This window comes from Monodon monoceros, unplaced genomic scaffold, assembly GCF_005190385.1.
Source record: "Monodon monoceros isolate NGI ecotype Baffin Bay Population unplaced genomic scaffold, NGI_Narwhal_1 Super_Scaffold_18, whole genome shotgun sequence".
NCBI classification, from domain to species: Eukaryota; Metazoa; Chordata; class Mammalia; order Artiodactyla; family Monodontidae; genus Monodon; species Monodon monoceros.
The window spans coordinates 37382144-37404187 of NW_021703774.1; the positions used below are offsets into that span (position 1 = coordinate 37382144).

Consider the following 22044-nt stretch of genomic DNA (forward strand, 5'->3'; position numbering starts at 1 on the left):
CTCCGTGTTACTGTGACTTTGTCTTTTTGGTGTTCTGGAGGAGTGACACTAATGAGATGCATGATTTATTAGCATAGTTTGTAGCTGTGAAATCTTATGAGCTTGTATAACTTGCTGTCTAGTCATCCCAGTCTATTACTTTTTTTTTTTGGTCATGACCCCTAACTTATTTAGCAGCTTTATTAATTGTTTATAGCTCACTTCTCCACATACCTTATAGAAGATATGGTTAGTGTTTTAACAGTTTGACAGATATGGAGAGTATAATATAGTTTTTGTGCCTTTGATTTCATACCAGAATTTAATATTTTTTTAAAAAAATTGATTCTTTGTTAGCTTTAGGAAGAAAGGGAGAAATATGGAATAGACAAAGTACGGAGAGAGACTCTATATTTGTTTGATCACGTATATTGCACATATCTTGAATAATCTGGAGCAACTTCTAGAAAGCAGGGAGGTAGAGGTATAGCCCGAGGATGTTACTGAGTTTGGGTTGGCAATTGGGTTGAAGAGATTCAAAGAATCCACCCACGTTAATTAGGTCCCCTTGATGAATTAAGTCATTTTGAGAGGTTTTCTCTTTCCTTGTGCAGAACACCTCCCACCCCCATTATACCCTGGACCTATTTGCAAGGCTTAGATGCTGAGGGCCAGTTAAGAGACTGGATGGTACATGTTAAACAGTACTGTTGTTACCGAGTCCAAGCTTGCTCTGCTTGCCCCACGACAGGCCAATAAATCGGGAGACGAGGCGTTGAGGCAAGGAATAGCGACTCTTTTCGGAAGGTCGGCAGACTGAGAAGATGGCGGACTAGGGTCCCCAAAAAACCATCTTACGGGGTCTGGATGACAGTTTCTATTATAGAACAGAAGGGGAGGAGGTGAGGAAGTACAGTAAAAAGGCCATTTATCTTGCAAAACAGGACGGGATGTTCTGCAGCCATCCACAGGTGGGCAGGGTCAGAATGTCTCTCTGTGAGCTGAACAAAGACCTTTTAGTTTAACAGGCAGAGGGGCAGGGTTCCCTGTGGCAGGCCATTATGTATGCTTACAGCCATAGACAGTGATTATAATAACAAAAGCAGTGAAAAGCAAAGGTTAAAGTAAAAGAAGCAGATCCAACATGGAGTCAGAATTGGCTCTTCCCTGTTGCACTGTTTGTGCTAGTCCTGTTGATGGCGTCCCCACCCTTGTGAGCATCTTCTTTACCTGGGCAGGATGGTAAAGATGTTTAAGCAGAGACTTGTTATTTACAGGAAAAAAAAAGTTTTGTTAGTGAAAATATTTTATCTTTGAGGAAATGTTGGGGAAAGAGTATTGTCTCTGGAAATTGTGAGCAGTAAAATAATTTAGTTCAAATTATTTTAGAAATAGCAAAGCATCTGTTGAAAGATAAAGAAAACTCTTCCAATAATTGCTAAATGAATCATTAGCCTGAGTTCATCCAGAGAGCAGTGCTGCTTCTGTGCAAAATCCCTACAAATTAGTCATATTTTTTTCCCTTCCCCTTTGGAGAATTATAGACCATTAAGGTGAGCTTGCTGTCTTTGAATGTGTAGGGAAACATTTCTGGATTCAAGTATTTTATAAAGGTTTTCTCTATTCATAGATAAGTTTTGCTCAGTGTGTTTGGGAATTAAGTATGGTCTCAAAGTAAATAATATGCACAAATGCTGTTTAGGAAACAGATATGCAGAAGTGTTTAGTGTTTCTGTTGTACTGCTTTTTTTTTTTTTTTCAAAATGTTGGATATGAGGTAAGGAAAACAGTAAATATATACAGCTCTCCTTGTTTTCCCTATCCAAGGAGAAAATAGCCATGGTAATGAAAAATACAGACCAGTGGGTAAGGTAGCTAATTTTCTATTTGGTTTTGAAATCCATAAATTGGTGCACTTATGAATGTGAAACACTCACTGCCTTCATTATCCAGTTCTAGAACACTCCTTGGAGTGATCTACCTGGTGTTTTTTTCTCCATTTATTTTTCTGCACTGAATAGACTTATTTCAGAATGATGTTCTTCAAAGTGAATTATTTTCATAATGCTTCTATAATACAGCTAGAGCTGTACTGCAGTCAGAAGAAAAATCCTTTCCAAAGTATGTTGATCAAGGCTCCATTGCAGACAACAGAATCCACCCGTCTTTAAGCAGAAAGGACTTTATTGCAGGGATTTAAGGAGATTTCAGAATAGTCGAAAGGTCTATAGGGATGGGCACTAAGTAAGGTTCCTGGAGCAATTCCCAGAGCCACCCTGTAAAACCGTGGCTGCTGCCCAGCTCCTGGCTGGAGAATGCAATGCTGTGGTGCACTAGTAAAAGCTGCCACACCAGGAAGCTACAGCACCTCTGGACTGACTGGACCCTGGAGCCTCCACCGTGGCTGCTGCAGAATAACAAAAGCCTCTGCCACCATTCTTTCAGAAGTCTCAAAGCCCATACATTTTTATGTTCGTTCTTTCACCTTCGGGTCTGTGTATTTTTTCATCAGAAGCTAGGTCCAGAGGGAACATGCTAGCTACAGGGAATTCTGGGAAATGTAGTTTTTTGCCTTCTAACCTCTAATGTATAGGAAGTCAAACTAGAAGTGGTTGGAGGAGTGTTGATTGAGGCAATTGGCAGTATCGGCCATGCAGAGCAGATATTTTATTTTGAGAAGAAGGTTAAGATGGTTGCTTTCCCAAGGCATTTTAGATGTTGCAGCTTCTCTGAATGCAGATGTTCCCCTTTTGTTAATCATGGATTCACTCCTTTCCAGTCCAGTTTCTAGAACCTTTCTGCTCTCCTTTCTTTTGACTGGGTTTGAGGGAATCTTGAGCAGGTCCCCTCTCTACTTCTATCTATCTCCATATCTATGAGTATCTCTATCTGTTTCAGGATATACAGCTTGAAAACTCTCAGATGTATGTTTCTGGGGCTATCAGAATAAAATAGAGTTTGTTGTTTGTTTTTTTGTTTGCATATTTACTTAACAAACACACACATAGTACTTAATAAGTACTAGGCACTATTCCAAGTGTTTCCCATATTTTAATTTATTTAAGTCTTATAATTAAACCATGAAATAGACCCTCTATTATGACAGTACTGTATTTTGTCCATCTCTTTAGAGCAAGTAATTGATATAACCAGAGGGTGGGCCTTGAGTTGGTGAAGATAATCTGCAGAGCACATCATGCACTAGAAATATTCCATGAGTTTCTGTTCTCTAACTGTGATTATAAAGGCATTCAAGGATAGGTGCCAGGTTCTCCACTTTTTATATCTCTTATTCCCTTTTCCCAGTAGACTGTGTTTACACTAGGTTCTTAAAAATGATTTGACCCGGGCTTCCCTGGTGGCGCAGTGGTTGAGAGTCCGCCTGCCGATGCAGGGGACATGGGTTCGTGCCCCGGTCCGGGAGGACCCCACATGCCGCGGAGCGGCTGGGCCCGTGAGCCATGGCCGCTGAGCCTGCACGTCTGGAGCCTGTGCTCCGCAACGGGAGAGGCCACAGCAGTAAGAGGCCCGCGTACCACAAAAAAAAAAAAAAAAAAAATGATTTGACCCATATGTCATTCAGTTTATTCAACAAGCTTTTATTCAGTGTCTAGTATGTGTTGGTTTCTTGGAGGATACAAGGCTGAATATACATGTAGTCCCTTTTGGGGTGGGGGGAGAGGTCACAGTTTAGTGGAGAGGCAGCTCAGTAACCTACAATTAAAGTACAATGTGGTAAATTGCCATGATATGGGTAACCGTCATACATTGAGGGAGCATAGACAAGGGACAATCTGTCTGGACTATAAACGGATGGATTAGGTAAAGCTTCCTGGGAGAGGGCTTGCCTGACCTGAGGCCTGAAAGATAGGTCATCATCCTGATGTTTGAGGGACAGGTTTCTCCAAGTAAAGGGAGCAAAGGGTGGGAAGTTTCGGCCATATGAACGCAGCACGTTTGGGTGGTCAGCACGGCCATGTTGCAGAACTGGGGAGAAAAGTTGGGTAGGATGATGAAGGCTGGGCAGGGCCAGATAGGAAGAGCTGCGTGCGTCTTGCTGAGAATGTTTCTCTGGTATGCTAAGGGGGAAGCCTGAAGAATGTTAAGTGGGAGAGTGACTTGATCAGCTGTGATCCTAAAAATGTTACTTTGGTGCTGTGAAGAGGGAGCAGAATGGGGGGAACAAGACCAATTGTGCAGAGAATAGTGCCCACCTTTGAAGTATGTCCAGCGCAGAGTACCGGGAGGAAAAAGATGTGCAGTAGCTCCGAGTTTTTCCTGGATAACCAAGGGTAATGGGTGTGCTGTGGCTGAGACTTCTGTGGCCTTCGTAGAATCTGCTTCATCTGTAGATGTAGACTTCAGAGCTGATAGTAAATTACCTAAAAATGCCATCCACATGTGTAATAAAACAATGTTCCTGACGTACTCTCACTAGGAGACAAGTGGTGGGTCTAGGAGAAATGGCAATCCCTTAGAAGAGGGGCCTGCAAACCAGGGCCTTTGGACCAAATTTGACCCTCCACCTGTTTTTGTGGGTACAGTTTTTTTGGAGCACAACTGCTCCCATTTGTTTATGTCTTACTATGACTGCCTTCGGGCTACACCATCAGAGTTGAGTAGTTGCCACAGAGACTCTATAGCTCACAAAGCTGAAAATATTTACCATCTAGCCCTTTATTAAAGTTTGCTAGCCCTTGTTTCAGTGTGATTATTTTGATAGCAATAAGCAGGATGGATTTGGAGGGATGAGTTCAATTTTAGAGGCATTAACATTTTTTAACTTTAGACTTTGCCCTTCACCAATCAATCCCTTTAGCTTTTATGATCACTTTAAACTCTAATTATATAAATGCCATTTGCAGCAACATGGATGGACCTAGAGGTTATCATACTAAGTGAAGTGAGTCAGACAAAGACAAATATCATATGAAATCACTTATATGTGGAATCTCAAATATGACACAAATGAACTTATCTACAAAACAGAAACAGACTCACAGACATAAAGAACAGACTTGTGGTTGCCAGAGAGGTGGGAGGGAAGGATGGACAGGGAGTTCGGGATTGGCAGATGCAAACTATTACATATAGGATGGATAAACAACAAGGTCCTCCTGTATAGCACAGGGAACTATATTCAATATCCTGTGATAAACCATAATGGGAAAGAATATGAAAAAGAATATATATATATAAAGAATAAAAGAATATATATATAATACAAAATAAATATATAAATAAAATAAAAAATAAAATAAAATAAAAAATAAATAAAATATAAAAGAATATATATTTATGTGTATATATATATATATATATACACATAGATATATGTATAACTTTGCTATACGGCAGAAATTAACATTGTAAATCAACTATACTTCAATAAAATAAATTTTAAACAGTTCTAATTATATAAAGGAGGACTGACCAGCCTGAGGTCACATAAGGGTAGGTGACAGAACTGAGACTCAAGCCTGGCTCTCCTGAACGTGAACACAGTCCAGTCTCTGCCACACACAGCACACCAATGGCTCCATCAGCCACTTCGAGAATAAGGTCACTTTCCCTGCATTGTGATAGACACAAATTCGAGGTGAGAATAGTATCTCCGGGAAACAGGCAGGTCTTCCTCTGAGGCCACCCATGACAATCACTTTCCTTTGTGTTCTTGGTGTCCTTTACTGGGAGGGATGTTAAAGCCCACGATCTCCTCATTAGTGATGTTAATTCCCTCTGTTAACTCTGTGGGAATCTCCACCCGTGCTCCCTTCAAGGCCCCAGAAGAGTGTAGAAATGAAGGTCAGATTTAACTCTGTTGAGTCAATGGAAGTAGCTGAACATTCCAGTTAGGCTGCAGCTCTTCCTGAACCCTGAGGAATTGAATTTTACGATTCTAAGGTCCTGAACCCTCCTTCTGGTGGGTACTGAGCCAAGACTGTCTGCACCTGGGAGATTTCTATCACGTTCTTTCAGTTCCTGATCGCGTTTATGGATGGTAATAAATTTGCTGGTCAGAGCAGATTTCATCATTAAGTAAATAGCCATTTTAGCCTTTGTATCGATCTTAACAAAACAATAATTCTTTCAAACGAACCAAAAGAATTATTGAATTTAAAAAATTCAGATGCAAAATCCTGCAGACTGACAGGATTAACTTTTCAGGGAGCACTTTATGTAATAAGATATATCCCAAAGCCAATTTTTACCCCCTTATTTCCAGCCATTGCTGACGTTTGCCCCCAGGATGAAATTGGAATGTTAAAACAGCAGATTCCTCAAGTGTCTGCCCAAGGAGGTAAGCAGGCTCAGAGCAGCGAGAGGCCTTGTTGAAAGAGCTGAGTTCTCTGTGATGCTAGTAAAACTCCCCGTGGGCAGAGGGTTAGTTTAGGAAGCCTTTTTTTTTGGCCTTAAAAGCTCAAACTTGGAATGTAAAATGGTGTAGCCACAGTGGAAAACAGTTTGCGGGTTGCTCAAAACATTACACATAGATCGTGATATGACCCAACAGTACTACTCCTAGGTGTAGACCTAAAAGAATTGAAAATGGGTATTTTAAAAAACACTTGTGCACAGACATTTATAGCATTAGTCACAGTAGACGAAAGGGGGAAACAGCTGAAATATCCATTAATGGATGAATAGATAAACAAAATGTGGTATATCCCTATAATGGGATGTGATTCAGCCATAACAAAGAATGGCATACTCGTCTGTGTTACAATGTGGATCAACCTTAGCAACGTTATGCTGAGTAAAAGAAGCCAAGTCACACATTGCAGGACTCCATTTATATGAAATACCCAGCGTAGCTAAATCCACAGAGATAGAAAGCAGGTTCATGATTGTCAGAGCCTGGGGGAGGAGGGTGGAATGGGGAGTGACCAGTTAATGGGTACAGAGCTTCCTTTTGAGGTGATGGAAATGTTTGGAACTAGATAGAGGTGGTGGTCACACAACACTGGAAGTGTAGATGCCACTGAGTTGAGTTTAATGTGATTAATTCTGTGCTATGTGAATTTACCTTAAACCAATAGCAGCAAAACAAGAAATTCCCCCAAACTCAAGCTTTTTCAGAATTCCTAAGTTGTGGAGTTTCAGTTCTGTTAAATCTTGGCAAACACCCTTCTAATAATATGTGAGTTAAAGTTTCAGCTACTGGTAAGAGCAGTGATTTACTGGAAAGTAGGCAAGGTCTTGGGAGAGTCTGGGTTAAAAAACCAGTGGTGGACTTGGTGTAACTGATTTTATCTGTGGGATGACTTTCTCAGCGTCCCTTGGGGTGTCTTGGTAGGTGCCTTGGGGTTGTACTTGGTACCGGATGCTTTAACAACATTTGAGTCCAGTGGCCTGGCCATATTAGCCATGGGATTATCTTCAGCCAATTCAACATGGTCTGAGGAATGCAGGAAAAAAAGCAGAGAAGGAGAGTTTTGGCCATTCCCCTGTGATAACACTGCAGGACTCCAGCTAAGAGGCCAGAAGTGAGGGTGCTGTCATCTGGTGAGCTTCAGGGCTGATGGGAATTCATGGCTAGAATAAGGAAAAATTTACTCAGTGGTGAGTTGGCAACATAAGATCTTCATTTGCCACGAGTTTTTTCTTTTAACTTTCTGCCCTTGAAGTACTAGATGATTTTGAAAGAGATTTGAACAGCCAGATATGAGTACGCACGTTAAAAAGAAAAAAAGAAGGTCATTTGGCAACATTAGGAAATCATTTAAAATTCAAAATACTAAAAAGTAAACCTTTAGCACACCCATGTTCGTAACAGCATTATTCACAACAGCCAAGAAGTGGAAGCAACCCAAATGTCCATTGACAGACGAATGGATAAATAAAATGTGGGGTATCCATTCAGTGGTGGAATATTATTCAGCCTCAAAAAGGAGGGGAATTCTGCAGTATGCTGCAGCAGGATGAACCTTGAGGACATTGTGTCAGGTGGAACAAGCCAGACACAAAAGGACAAATGCCGTATGATTCCACTTACATGAGGTACCCAGAGTAGTCAAATCCATAGAGACAGAAGTAGAATGGTGGTTGTCAGGGACGGGGGTGAGGTATGAACGGGGAGTTACTGTCTAATGGGTACAGAATTTCAGTTTTACAAAACAAAGAGCTCTGGAGGTGGATGGTGGTGATGGTTGTATAACAGCGTGAATGTACTTAATGCCACTAAGCTGCACACTTAAAAATGGTTAAGATGGTAAATTGTATGTCACATATATTTTACTACGTGAGGCACAGGCTCTGCAGCCTGAGGACCTGGGGCTTTAAAGTCGAGCTCTGTCATATATTAGCTGTGGGACCTTGGATGTGATATTTAACCTTTCTGAAGATAGTTTTCTTTTTCTTATCTTGCTATAGGCAGAATCATAGCACATAGTCAGTCTGTATGCTGTAGTTTCTTCCCAATCTGGGGAAGAGGCTGGATGACTGGGGAACTTGCTGGAACAGAACAGGCTGACAGTGTGGATGTGGAACTTGGAGGCCTGGGTTGGTGACATGGGAGTGTGAGGGGGGAATCTCTCCCCCACTACCCCCCGAATGATGGGCACTCAGTCAGGACGCTCTCTGTAGGCGGGTGACTAGCTGTTCTCTTAGTATTTCTTTCCTTTAGTATTTTTTCCTTTAGGAAAGAAATAACTTTTTTTCCCACCCTTTGAAAGCAATCTGCCCTTCTTCTTACATACGGGAAGGCTCAGGGCCAGATAGTGAAGTGACTTGTCCAAGTTTACACAGGGGGAGAAATGTGATGAGAACTTAGGTCACCTGATTTCACTTCCCCACCATTTTAAAGGCCTACTGATTGTTGGGTAATCATGATAGAAATTTGTGGTTAAGTTAAGGTTTTTGCTCTCAGGAGCTTACTATTTTTTCCCTCTAGAGAGAAAATACATGAAATAGCTAGAGTGAAAAGTGCTATACTAAATATGCTGTAGTAAAATGTGCTATCATAAAAGTGCTAGAATTGAGTTGTGAATTGACAGAGAAAGGGTTGCAGTGAGGGCCACCTGGAAGGGTGGAGAAGGCTTCACACTGAAGCTGACATGTCTGTGGATATGGGGCATTAACGAGGCATCCCTAGGGTTGGAAACAATTTGGTCGGATAGTGGGGTGTGTGTATGTGTCTGGGAGTGGTGGGGGAATCCAGGTAGAGCGTCAGCACAAGTAGAAACAGCTTGGAAAAGGGCTTCCTCTTTGGTATCAGACAGGACTGGGTTTGAAACCCAGCTCTGCCGCCTCTAGTTTTGCCTGCTCTGACCTCCAGTTAACTCATCTGTAACATGGAATAAAAAAAAGGAAAGGTCTCAGTTGTATCTCTAGTATATGTAGATGAATGACACCACTGTTACCTGTCTTTCTTTGCAGTGGTTTTCAGAGTCCGGGGTGTTAGTGTTGGTACCGTGACCTCCTCCAGGGTGAGGAATTCTACATTTCTTCCCCCTGTACCTAGTGTAGAACTCTGCTCTCTATGGGAAAAGAGGCCCAGATCCTTTTCCTTGTTAAGAGTAGGAGAAATAACGTTTCACCAGGAAGTTAGAGTCACTATTTAAGAGACCAAGAATCATCATGTCCTTAGAGTTCTCTGTTCTTGCCTCATTGCACACTGAAAACCTCAGAATGAATAACCATGCTTAACTCACTCAGTTTATTACAGGATGATGGTTGCTCTGTTTGTGAATATTAGGTGGTCAGCTTTAGCGTGTCCCTGCCTGGGAATGGTGTGGGGTGGTGTGAGCTGTTAAGGGTTCTCTGGGCTTATGAACAATGTAGGGAATCATGATTGATGATGTCAATCTCTACTACTTGAAATGTGGTCCCCAGGCCAGCAGCATGGCATCCCCTGAGAGCTTGGATGAAAGACAGAATCCCAGGCCCTATCCCAGACTTCTTGGATCAGAATCTGCATTTTAGCAAAATCTGTAGGTGATTTGTGTGTCCACTGAGGTTTGAGAAGCGCTGATGTAGAAGATTGGTTGTGAATCTTGGAGTTCAGGCTCCCCTTTCTCCACGGGGGAGCCTTCCTGGTTCTGTCCAGCTAGAATTTATCCCCGGTTTATATTTGACTTCCTTACAGAACCAAAGAAGAGGCTTCTAATTGACTAAGAATTACAGGATCGAGAAAGAAAATGGGGAGGGAACAGAACATGAAAAAGTTGTTCTTGATTTGAGACTTTAAGATTTACCTTGAAATGAGTGAGCTCAGGGTCTATAAGGCTTTTGCTTATGGAATCAGGCAAGTCAACATTTTTCTTCCCCAAATCAGTAACTGCTACTTATTGGCCATCTTCTATCCATTAATTCAGCTTTTCTGTCTGGTTATTTCCTTTAGGTAAATATTTTAAATGGAGAAGAATAGACATAAGAAAAATGTTTTAATTTCCTTTAAATGGCTCTTTTCTGAAATAATTAGTGATGAGAGACTGTGTAGTTTTGATGGGATTTTTAAAAAAATTTTATTTATTTAATTTATTTATATTTGGCTGCGTTGGGTCTTCATTGCTGCGCGCGGGCTTTCTCTAGTTGTGGCGAGCGGGGACTCCGCTTCGTTGAGGTGCACGGGCTTCTCATTGCGGTGGCTTCTCTTGTTGCAGAGCACAGGCTCTAGGCGTGTAGGCTTCAGTAGTTGTGGCACGCGGGCTCAGTAGTTGTCGATCACGGGGTCTAGAGCGCAGGCTCAGTAGTTGTGGCGCACGGGCTTAGTTGCTCCGCGGCATGTGGGATCTTCCCGGACCAGGGCTCGAACCTGTGTCCCCTGCATTGGCAGGTGGATTCCCAACCACTGCACCACCAGGGAAGCCCTGTTGATGGGATTTTACCAGCACAGGGTTTTCAGTAGTTTTGGGCCTTAGGATGAAGCATAAAGGTTTTTTGGTTTCTTGAATGTTATGAGATATTATTTCATTTTTACCCCCTAGAAATTAAACTTGGACAAGTTTTGAAACATAGGTATAAGTCTGAGGTGATGAATTCTAATGTAATTCTGAATGTTCAAAAACATTATTGATATGTAAAAAGCTAAAATGTTGGGATTTTTATTTTGAGGGGGGTAAAAAAATTCCATCTTGGTTTTTAGTGTATGCATCCATGTTACAAAGTGGCATTTTACTAGCATGGCCTCATCACATGACCTTTGCGCCTTTAATCAGTTGATTGACTCTCCACTAATTTGACATTTTTAAGATGGGGAAGTGAGCTCTGGAACAGGGATAAAGCCCGGTTAACGATTTGAGCTCTCTGCTCTGCTGCTGCCTGGGTGTGCAGCGTGGGCACGTCCTGGGCTCTGATGTAGTCAGTCTTTGAATGGAAGGAATTGGACTAGATCTATGATTTTCATGGGATGGGGGCTCTATGAGCAGGTTGTGTGTGTATCAGGATCTTGATTGTGGGGAAAACGTGTTGTTTGAGAAGCACAGTACTGCTGTCTTTCTTCATTTGGAAAATAGAAAAACTTTTTTTTTTTTTTTTTTAACAAGAGGCAACATGTAAAGCGTGATACAATCTTAGCTGGTTAACACAGGATGGAAAGCACATGGGACTAGCAGTTAGTGGCAAGTAACAATTTTTAGTGAGTACTGTGTGCCGGGTACTGTTTTAAAATTTTGATATGCATGTATTTTCAGTTAAACCTCATAAATTCCTAGAAAATCAGTCCTGTTATCATATGAACAGACAGCGGAAGGGTGAAGTATCTCACTCAAGGTCATCACAGCCAGTATGTAGCTAGATCTGGGATCCAAACCCAAGATGAATCGGCAGCCTTAGCTGCTACATTTGCTACCTCTACATCCATAGTCTGATATGAATCAAGATCACTTCAATCTATATTTTACCTTCTGAAAAAAAGAGTTTTGTAATATGTGTAACTTGTATGAAATTGCCCCTCAATCCTCAGGTGCAAAAAAAAAAAATAGAAAAAAATCCTATTTTCCTTTAAACCCAATTAAAAATTTGACTCAAAGTTTCACTTGTACAGACTGATGAGATGTTCAGTATCGATAGATCAGTAGTCAGTGGGGGATTCCTTCATCACCCACACGATTTGGCTAGAAAATTCTGAGGGCCTCACATCTGCCCTCCATCCTGGTGGTGCCGAGATGCTCATGGGCCAAGCCCACATTATCCGTTTGAGAGTGGCCAATCACTGTGCTTATTCCCTCCATGCTCTGCTTGGCTGCCATGATCTCCCTGGAGCTCCTGAGGCCGAGGCTTTTAGGTGTGAACCCCCAGGTGTCCACGGGTCCAATCTTGCCAGAGGTTTTTCACCTGCCCCTGTCAGGGAGCCATATAGACACCTTGCCTGGTACAGACGCAGACAAAGGGCACTGATGGACATAGCTTCCCAAGGTGAAGGGAAGTATATCTTTCATTCTTTCCTTGTAATCTTATAGGGAATTAGTTAATTTCTCTATCAAATTATCCTCCTGCCTGTAAGTGACAGCAAGATTTAACATGACTGACCTTACACAATTTTATTAGTGTCCAGCGTACATTTCTCTTGCTGGTGAAAGCATCTAGGTGATGAAACTGAGATAACCTAAGTTGTTATTTGTACTATCTATGTGACACTGGGTAAATGAACTGAATTCTTTAAGTCTCTGTTTCATATTTTATAACGTGGGTTCAATAATAGTTTCTGTCCCATAGAGGGTCCAGAGGTTGGGGGATCAGCTTTAACAAAGACACTCAGTGGGGGAATGGCAATGAAACCAGCTAAGCTGGAGGGGAGGGTATAAGTAGGTGCGGTGTGTGGTGGGGTAGATGCTGGAAATGTTGTGTAAATGCCGTTGTATAGCATTTGGACTCACACTGGCCTTCTTGCAATTGTTTTATTAACTGGGGTTTGTGTTCTGCCTCAAACACGTACCAAGATCCCTCTGATAAACTGCTGTTTTGGCCGATTTAGGACCCAACTGACTTTGAGTGGAGCTTCTGGATGGAGTGGGGCAAGCAGCGGCTGGCGTGGCTTCTCCTTGGCCACATGGGTGTGTCTCAAGTAGCCAACCTGCTTGCAAGGAAGGTACGGTTATGTGCATCATTTCCGTTTAAGCTTCTTTCTCCTTTGCTTTTTGTGAAGAAAGAGACCTGAGCTAGCAAATCAGGAGACATGGATATTAGCCTTGGGAGACTGGAAAAGATGAGAAAGAATTGTTACTGGTCAATAGGATAAATTATCAGATAAAAAGATTAAAAATAAAAGATAGATAAGATAAATTGTTAATGATGTTTGATAAGATAAAAATTTCATACATGCTTATCCTGTGCTTACTTCCTCCAAGTCGTTTTTCAAACCAATGAATATGAAGGTTTTAGACTAAAACTACACTTCAGATGGTATTCTTTAAGACCATTCTTAATCAAATGATCCTATAAAAACCACCTGTTGAGAATATATGTGATTTCAGTTCAGAAGAAAGAGAATGATTTCATTAAGAAGTGGGAATGATTTTCATGTCAAGTAATTTATGCGACAGTAACTGTTATAGATCAGAATTCTAGTATTTTGCTTTTTCCTTGGCCTGGTTTCGAGAACAAGAGATTCTTCCAAGCAGATGTTTGAAAAGTGCTTTTGCAAGAGGTGGGATTGAGAACCTCTTTATATTGTGGCTAATACGGGGCCTGAGATAGTGCCAGGAGGATCTTTCTCTAGTGTAGGGGCCAGACTTTGTCCAGCATCCTCTCATATATGCATCTTGCCTCTGTGGTTTCCTAATCTGAAAAGAAATGAGTCTGTGCTTGGAATTCTACCCAGTAAAAACAAAGCACAGCCAAAAATGGACTTGGAAGTCAACCCAGGAGAAATGTTTGATTCTTAGAGGTTCATGGAGGTGAAGAAACTGAAGGGACAGGAGAAGCAGGAGCCTCTGGGCTCAAGAGACCCAAACGTGAACTGAGAAAACAGTGCCATGTGCTTAGAGATGTCACCGGACTTGGGCTCTTTTTCAGCTCTTTCCTGAAAATTGGTACTTTCTGGGCCTGCTTCTCGTGCTGGAATACAGAAAATCCCAGTAGCACACCAACTTTCTTTGTTTTAAATATGACAATGATTACCTTTTTGTACTCAAGTAGTTTCCATCTTCTAAAGTAGCAAAAAATAAAAAATTTTAGATGCTGTCAGACCTGAATATATTTTAAAATTTCATACAACCTTTTTTCAGTTTTATTGAGATGTAATTGACATATGGCACTGTATAAGTAAGGTATACAGCATAATGACTTAACATACACATATTGTGAAATGATTACCACAATAAGCTTAGTTAATATCCATTGTCTAATATAGATACAAAGAAAAAATGAGAAAAAAGAAAAGAATGTGTTTTCCTTGTCATGAGAACTTTTAGGATCTATTCTGTTCTCTTAGCGGCTTTCAAATATACCATAGAGCAGTGTTAACCATAGTCATCATGTTGTACATTATATTCTTAGTACTTATTTTTCTTATAACTGGAAGTTTGTACCTTTTGATCACCTTCATTCAATTTTATATAACCTTCTGAGCAAACCTAATAATAAGTAATCCACTGTTTTTTGTATTCCTAAACTAGTTATGAACATATCCACCTCAGCCTTCATTAATGTGTTTCTTTTCTTCCACAAATTTGTTTGGTATTTGCTAAGACATCAGTGTTTCTAGAAATTTAACATTTTTGTTTCTAACACAAAGTTTCTCTGCCCCTAGGTAAATGACTTACTGCCCCTAGGTCTTAGTTTTCCCATCTGTAAAATAAATAGCTTAATACTTGTGTTTTCTATCTCTGTGGCGGGGGTGGGGGAAGGTGAACTATTATGAGGAGTATGTGAAATTCAGTCCGTCTCACTACTGCTGCTGTGGGAAAGGGTCAGCTGTCGTGGAGTGGAAGAGTGCTGGATGATGGATTAGGTCCTGGGCTTTCTCATTTGTTAGCTTTCTGACCTTAGAAAGGCTTTTCACCATTGAATCCTAATTTATCATTTTCTGTAAAGTAGGGTTGATGAGATAGTATTATTCTTTTTCTTTTCCTCCTTTTAAAACATGGTGGGCTTCTCACTATTCACAATAGCCAAAACATGGAAGCAACCTAAATGTCCATCGACAGATGAATGGATAAAGAAGATGTGACACATATATACTGTGGAATACTACTCAGCCATAAAAAATGAAATAATATCATTTACAGCAACATGGATGGACCTAGAGATTATCATACTAAGTGAAGTAGGTCAGAAAGACAAATACCATATGCTGTCACTTATATGTGGAATCTAAAATATGACATGAATGAACTTATCTATGAAACAGAAACAGACTCACAGACATAGAGAACAGACTTGTGGTTGCCAAGGGGGAGAGAGGTGGGGGAGGGATGGATTGGGAGTTTGGGATTAGCAGATGCAAACTATTATATATAGAATGGATAAACAACAAAGTCCTAACTATATTCAGTATCCTGTGATAAACCATAATGGAAAAGAGTATGAAAAAGAATGTATATATATGTATAACTGAATCAATTTGCTGTACAGCAGGAATTAACACAACATTATAAATCAACTGTACTTCAATAAAATACATTTAAAAAAAAAGGTGGGCTTCATTTGTTAGAAATTTCATTAAAGAGTAAGGATGAAACATGGAAAAGGTAGGACAAAGAGGAAGCACCAAAGAAATGGCAGAAATAAATGCAAATATATCAGTAGTCACAATCAGTGTGAATGGACCCAATCCACCCTCCAACCCTAGAAAAGGATTGTCAGACTGGATAAAAGTAAAACAGAAAAAAAGGAAAATAAACAAAGAAATAAAACAGCATCCACAGGGGTGCTTCCTAGCAAGATATACTTAAAACGGAAGGACACAAGGACACAGAGTGTTTGAAAGTGAAAGGATGGAGAAAGGTGTTCCAGCAAATATAAGACTCATCTTTGTCCCGTCCACCTAGATACTAGTGCAGTTTCATTAATAGCTGGCAAAGAACATTATTTGTGTCTAAGAGGGTTCTTGTTTAATGATAAAAAGTTCATTTCATTAGGAAGATATTATAATTCTAAGTTTGCTTATTTTCCTTCCAAATATAGAAAGCAAAAGGTGATCAATACCATAAAGATAGATATATCTGTGATTTTAGGGAGAGATTTTAACATAATTTTATCACTAATTGATATATCAGATAGAAGAAAACAAATAATACAATTAATAAGCTTGATATAAGAAACGTAAATGGGGACTTCCCTGGTGGTCCAGTGGCTGGGACTCTGCGCTCCCAATGCGGGGGGCCTGGGTTCGATCCCTGGTCGGGGAACTAGATCCCACATGCCACAACTAAGACCTGGCACAGCCAAATAAATAAATAAATAAAAAGGTAGTTTATAAGCGGACTATGAAGGATCTTAAATACTATAGTTTGGGAAGCAGGAATCCACTGAAGGTTTAAAAAAAAAAAAGAAACGTAAATGATTACATCTAACAACTGGAGAATTCACATCCTCTTAAAGAACACATAGAATATTTATAAAAACTGACCACATCTTAACCATAAAGTAATTTTCAATGAATTTCAAAGGCTGTGTTTTAAATAGGTTACCTTCTCTAATCCCAGTGTAATTAAGTTGGAAACCAGTAACACAATGACCTGAAAACTAATTCATTTAGAAATTAAAAGAGAAAGCAAACTTTAAAATAACAATAGGTAAAAAAAGAGATCATACTGGAAATTAGAAAATAGTTAGAAATGAATGAAAAATATATTACATATCAATACTTGTAGGGTGCTACTTGGATAATTTTAAGTTTATGTAAGTACATAACTTTACATGCTTCTATTAAAACAAAAGAAAAGCTGAAAATTAATGAGCTAAGCATACAACTTAAGAAATTAGGAAAGAACAGAAAAAAGAAACGAAGAGGGAAAGAACAAAAATAAGAGTAGACATTAATGAAACAATCAGTGGCATGACTGGTCAAAAAAAATGCACAAATAACCAATATTAGGTGTGGAAAAGAGGATAAAAAATATAGTAAGGATATTTTGCACAATTTTATGACAATAATTTTGAAAACTTTGGCAAAGCAGACACATTTCTAGAAAACCTGTCTTACCAAAACTGACTCATGAAGAAATAGAAAGACTGAATAGTACTATAACCATGAAAAGTTGAGTAAGTAGTTAAAAATCTATTTGTAAAGAAAACGATAGTCTAACACACCACTTCTTCCAAACATTCAAGGCACAAATTATTTAAATCTTTTCCAGGCTTCTTCAGAAAATAGAAAAAGAGGGAACATTCATTTTATGAAGAAGAGAGCATAAAATTGATACCAAAATCAGAGTATGCGCCCTACCAGATACTATGACTTAATGAAGATATAATAATTAGGACATTGTTGTATTGGCACCAGGATAGATAAATAGACCAATGTAACAGAATAGAGTTTAGAAAATACTTGTACATAGATGGAAACTTGATTTTGACAGATGTGGCATTTCAGATCTGCATGGAAAAGATAAACTTCAATAAACAGTGCTGACACAATTGTTGAGTCATTTAAAAAGAAATGAATACTTACCTCATACCATTCATAATCATTTTCAAGGTGAATTAAGTCCTTAAAATAGGACTTCCGTGGTGGCACAGTGGTTAGGAATCCACCTGCCAGTGCAGGGGACACAGGTTCGGTCCCTGGTCCAAGAAGATCCCACATGCCGCAGAGCAGCGAAGCCCGAGAGCCACAACTACTGAGCTTTTGTGCCACAACTACTGAAGCCCGCACACCTAGAGCCCATGCTTCGTAACAAGAGAAGCCCACGCACCACAGCGAAGAGTAGCCCCCACTCGCCACAACTAGAGAAAGCCCGCGCGCAGCAACGAAGACCCAATGCAGCCAGAAAAAAAAAAAGGACTTAAAAAAAAAGAGTATGAAACTTTTAGAAAGCATGATGTAGGAGGAGAATATTTCTTGATGGTAGGGTAGAGAAAGATTTCTTAATTAAGACACAAAAAGTATAACTTGTAGAGGAAAAATTTGATAAGTTTAACCACATCAAAACCAAGAACTTATCAATGTATAATAATCAATGTACATCTTTGTATGTATCCAGAAACACAGTGAAGAAAGTGAAAAGGCAAGTCACTAATTGAGAAGTTATTTGCAACCTGACAGAGGTTTGGTATTGGAATATATAAAGAAATTTCAAAAGGAAAAAACAAGTCACCCAATAGAAAAAGGGCTCAATATGGGAAAAGGAATTTGCAGAAGAGGAAACACAAATGACCAATAAACTTATGAAAATGTGTTCAACTTCATTAGTAGTCAAGCAAATATACCTTAAATCTACAAGATACCATTTCATACTTTCAGTTTGGCAAAGATAAAACAAAAATCCCCTGATGATATCAAGTACTGGCCACCTGAACTCATACAAAGAGGTTGTGAGTATGTGTTGGTATGGCTTCTTTGTATTACATTACCTAGTGAAGTCAAAGAGGTGCAAAGTCCACAGCTACCAGTGCTAACTCGGACATGTTCCCTGCAGAAGCTCTTCTGCCAATCAGGGGACATGAGCCAGGACGTTCATTGCAGCAATGGGATTGTAGTAACAAAGAGCCAGAAGCAATCCAAATATTCTTTATGGGAAATGGATGAATTGTAGTGAATTTATTCCATGGAAAGGAATGAATTATAATTGTAATTGTCAACGTGGCTGAATTTCTGGATCACGACATTGAGCTAATAAGGCAAGTTGCAGAGGAATCTATCAGATATGCTCCTATGCACATAGAGCTGTACAGACTACATTGATACATTCACGTGTATGATCACAAAGATGAGATAGCCATGAAAATAAATTCAGGATAGTGGTCACATCTGGTTGGGGAGATAGAATCAGAGGGGAGAGGGATTCCCCTGGTGGCACAGAGATTAAGAATCCGCCTGCCAGTGCAGGGGACATGGGTTCAATCCCTGGTCCAGGAAGATCCCACATGCCATGGGGCAACTAAGCCTGTGCACCACAACTACTGAAGCCCGCACGCTCTAGGGCGACTACTGAGCCCACGTGCTGCAGCTACTGAAGCCCGTGTACCTAGAGCCCGTGCTTCGCAGTAAGAGAAGCCACCGCAATGAGAAGCCCGCGCGCTGCAATGAAGAGTAGCCCCCGCTCACCGCAACTAGAGAAAGCCTGCACACAGCAATGAAGGCCCAACGCAGCCAAAAAAAAAAAAAAAAAAAAAAAAGCTGAAGAAAGAATCAGAGGAGAGATAACCAGGGCCTTTTTTGGTTTGTTTGGTTTTGCTTTGATTATTTATTTATTTATTTTTATTGAGGTATAATTGACATTTTTAAAATTGAGATGTATTTGACATATGCTCAGGGGCCCTTTAAAGCACTGGTAGCTTTATCTTTCTTAAGCTGGTGCTAGGTATGCAGGTGTTATTTCATTATTCTTTATACCTTATAAACTTTATAAATATTCCTTTCCCTGTGTTTGATATGTGATATATTTTTAACTGAACATGTGGAAGAATGGTGTGGCAGGGAGAAGGAAAGATGAGGCTGCCCTGGGCACGCTGAGTTTTCATCCCCTACCTTCCTCACCGTTCTGCCATGTGCATCAGGCCCAACATGGCCCCATCTGACTGCTCTCCTTTGCTTCCCACTCTTTGTCTTGCTACCTCTTGTGTGCTTCCTGTAGATCAGTGTTTCTCTAGCTTTTTTTTTTTTTTTCATTATTTCTCCCCCAGGAGCATTTTTAGCTATTTTCCCCCAATTGTCACTTCCTCTTTATGACATTTTAATACCACAGATATACTGTCTGTTTATGTACTGTGTACCTGCCTGTGCTTTATGCATAGAGGAAGGTTTTCTTGTCTGCAAGAACCAATTCCCCCCTTCCCTTGGAGTAGATATAGCCCCAGTAGACAGTGCAAGATGTAGATTCACCCTCTGCTCGTGGACGGATATTCCTCCCTCTTTCCAAATTTCCTCTGTTTTCAGCTCCTGTTTTGTACCTACCACCATCAGAAACCTACCTAGGTTAGGATATAGATGTTCCTGTGGTTAATTTGCTTGTAACTTTGAGTTAAGTCTCTTCCTGTTAGGAGTCCACATTCAGGGTGGCTAAGGGCTCCTGGCTGAAACCCGGCTTTGTCGCTTTTTAGTGATGCAGTCTTAAGCCAGTTAATTAATATCTTGAAGCCTTTCTCCTCATTTGTACAACAGGGATGGTACCGCTTGCTTCCTGGGGTAGTGGTGAGAGTCCGATGGTTTTCAAGGTTGTGCTGGCATACATACGATGACAGCCAAGTAAGAGGTGGCTGCTGCTGGGGTCCGCTGGCCTCTGCTGTGTGCCGCGACTGCGGTCTGTGCGTGCTCCTGGGAGCCGTTCCCTCTGTGGTGCTCAAAAAGGAGGCAACTGTCAGAACTTCTGAAACCCCAGAGGGCAGAGGCTGTCTGTCCAGCCATACCTACCTTCCTCTCCTGCATGTCTTTGTCTGACCCTGTTTCAAGCTTGAGCTGGGCTGTGGGAGAAAGGATGGGGAGACACAGTCCCGCCCCCAGGAGCTGAGTGAGAAGTGACAGGAGAAACCAAATCCTGATCAGGATGCTGGGAGGAGCGGGCCACATCTGCCTGGGGGTGTCAGGGAAGGCCCCCGAGGACGTAGCTTGTGAGCTGTGCCTTGAAGGGAGTGGAAACATCTGCTTAGTTCAGCTTCCTGCATCTCATTACCAGGCATGAGTGGATAGGTGGACTTGTCTTTTTATCTGCAGAGCGCATCTTATCCAAACTCAGTAGGAGGTTTTGTTTGCATTTTTCTTGGAATGTGGCAGAGTTTGCACTGAGCCGTGTGTGTGTGTGTGTGTGTGTGTGTGTGTGTGTGGTCTCCCATCTCTTTGTGACCACAGGTTTGATTTGTGCAACAGCTGGTGGGCAGGGTTCTGGTCGGGCTGGGGCACAGTGTGCTCTTTGTCTGAGTCCGCTTGGTCCTTATGTAAGTATGAACCACAACTTTGGCCCCATTAGCTCCATGCTTTCACCACCTGGACTGAGTGCTCCAGATGGCCTTAATTTGGGTGGAAGATTTGGGTTGCAGTTGTCTTTTGTTTCTCCATATTCTGGGGCACCATGAACTGTGGACGATGCTGCGCAGAGGATTAGACATTATCACTTCTTGCGGTTACAACCCTTGAACCCTGAAGGATGCTTCCCGCCTTCATCTACTATAATCCTGTCCCTGCCTTTGTGGCCCTGCCTCCTCCCAGAGAGAGGCAAAGAAGAGTTTATTTTCAAAAGTGGGATTTTCTTTTTCTTCCTTTTTTTTTTTTTTTTTTTTTGCCATGACAAGTAATAAAACTTTCCACTGAGCTCCTCGGCCAAGGTTAAACGCCTTTTCTCTGGGTAGGGCTTTCTCTGGGATTCGGCAAGACTACATCGCGGGTAGTGCCCTGGGAGGGAGGGGAGGCTGAGTAACGGCTCTGAGCTTTGGCTAGGGGTTTGTTATCATTGGAACGTATGTGGGGTGGGTCAGACAGTGGCCTCCTTTCTTGAACACCCTCACCACCTGAGACATTGCGTTCCCTGCCCTCAGAACCAAAAATACACCTGTGCAAACTTTTTGAGAAGGCTGGCCACGTGGGGGGCTGAGGCTGGGTGCTGTTGCTGACCACAGGGTGCGTTCTCACCTGACCTCTGACTGGCGGCACCTGCATTATTAGCACTGGGCCCCGGCTGGCTGAGCTCATTGGCCGCAGGCTGAAAAGCGTGGTCCCATGGCGCTGGCTGAGACAAGTAAACTAACCTCTGGAAGGCCGAGGTGAACAGGCGCTCCCTTCCAGCATATTATCGAAACCACACACCTAATAGGAATCTCATGCATTAATGGTTTTCCTGGAATCAGACTCTTCCACCTCCATCACTGCATCTCTAAGGAGGGATGAAATTGGCTTTGTTTGGGCCCACGGGGCTTTGCTCCCAGGAAAAGGAGGCTAGAAGGCTGTTGTGTGGACTCTGCGATGGTTTTGGTTATTTTCCCTTTTTGTTTGTGTGGGGATACACACACACACACACACACACACAC

The 22044-nt window shown here is 41.2% G+C and overlaps 1 protein-coding gene across 3 annotated transcripts in view; it reads left to right on the forward strand.

The window, feature by feature from the left end:
• Positions 1 to 22044, forward strand: part of HHAT (hedgehog acyltransferase) — a 363625-nt gene that overhangs the window by 50174 nt on the left and 291407 nt on the right. For 2 of the 3 annotated variants that reach the window (XM_029230716.1, XM_029230717.1), the window contains exon 4: positions 12896 to 13009. The exons of the other annotated variant lie outside the window; for it this stretch is intronic. In XM_029230716.1, coding sequence (XP_029086549.1) covers positions 12896 to 13009 — 114 coding nt within the window. The remainder of the gene's footprint in view (positions 1 to 12895; positions 13010 to 22044) is intronic. 3 annotated transcript variants of the gene reach the window in all.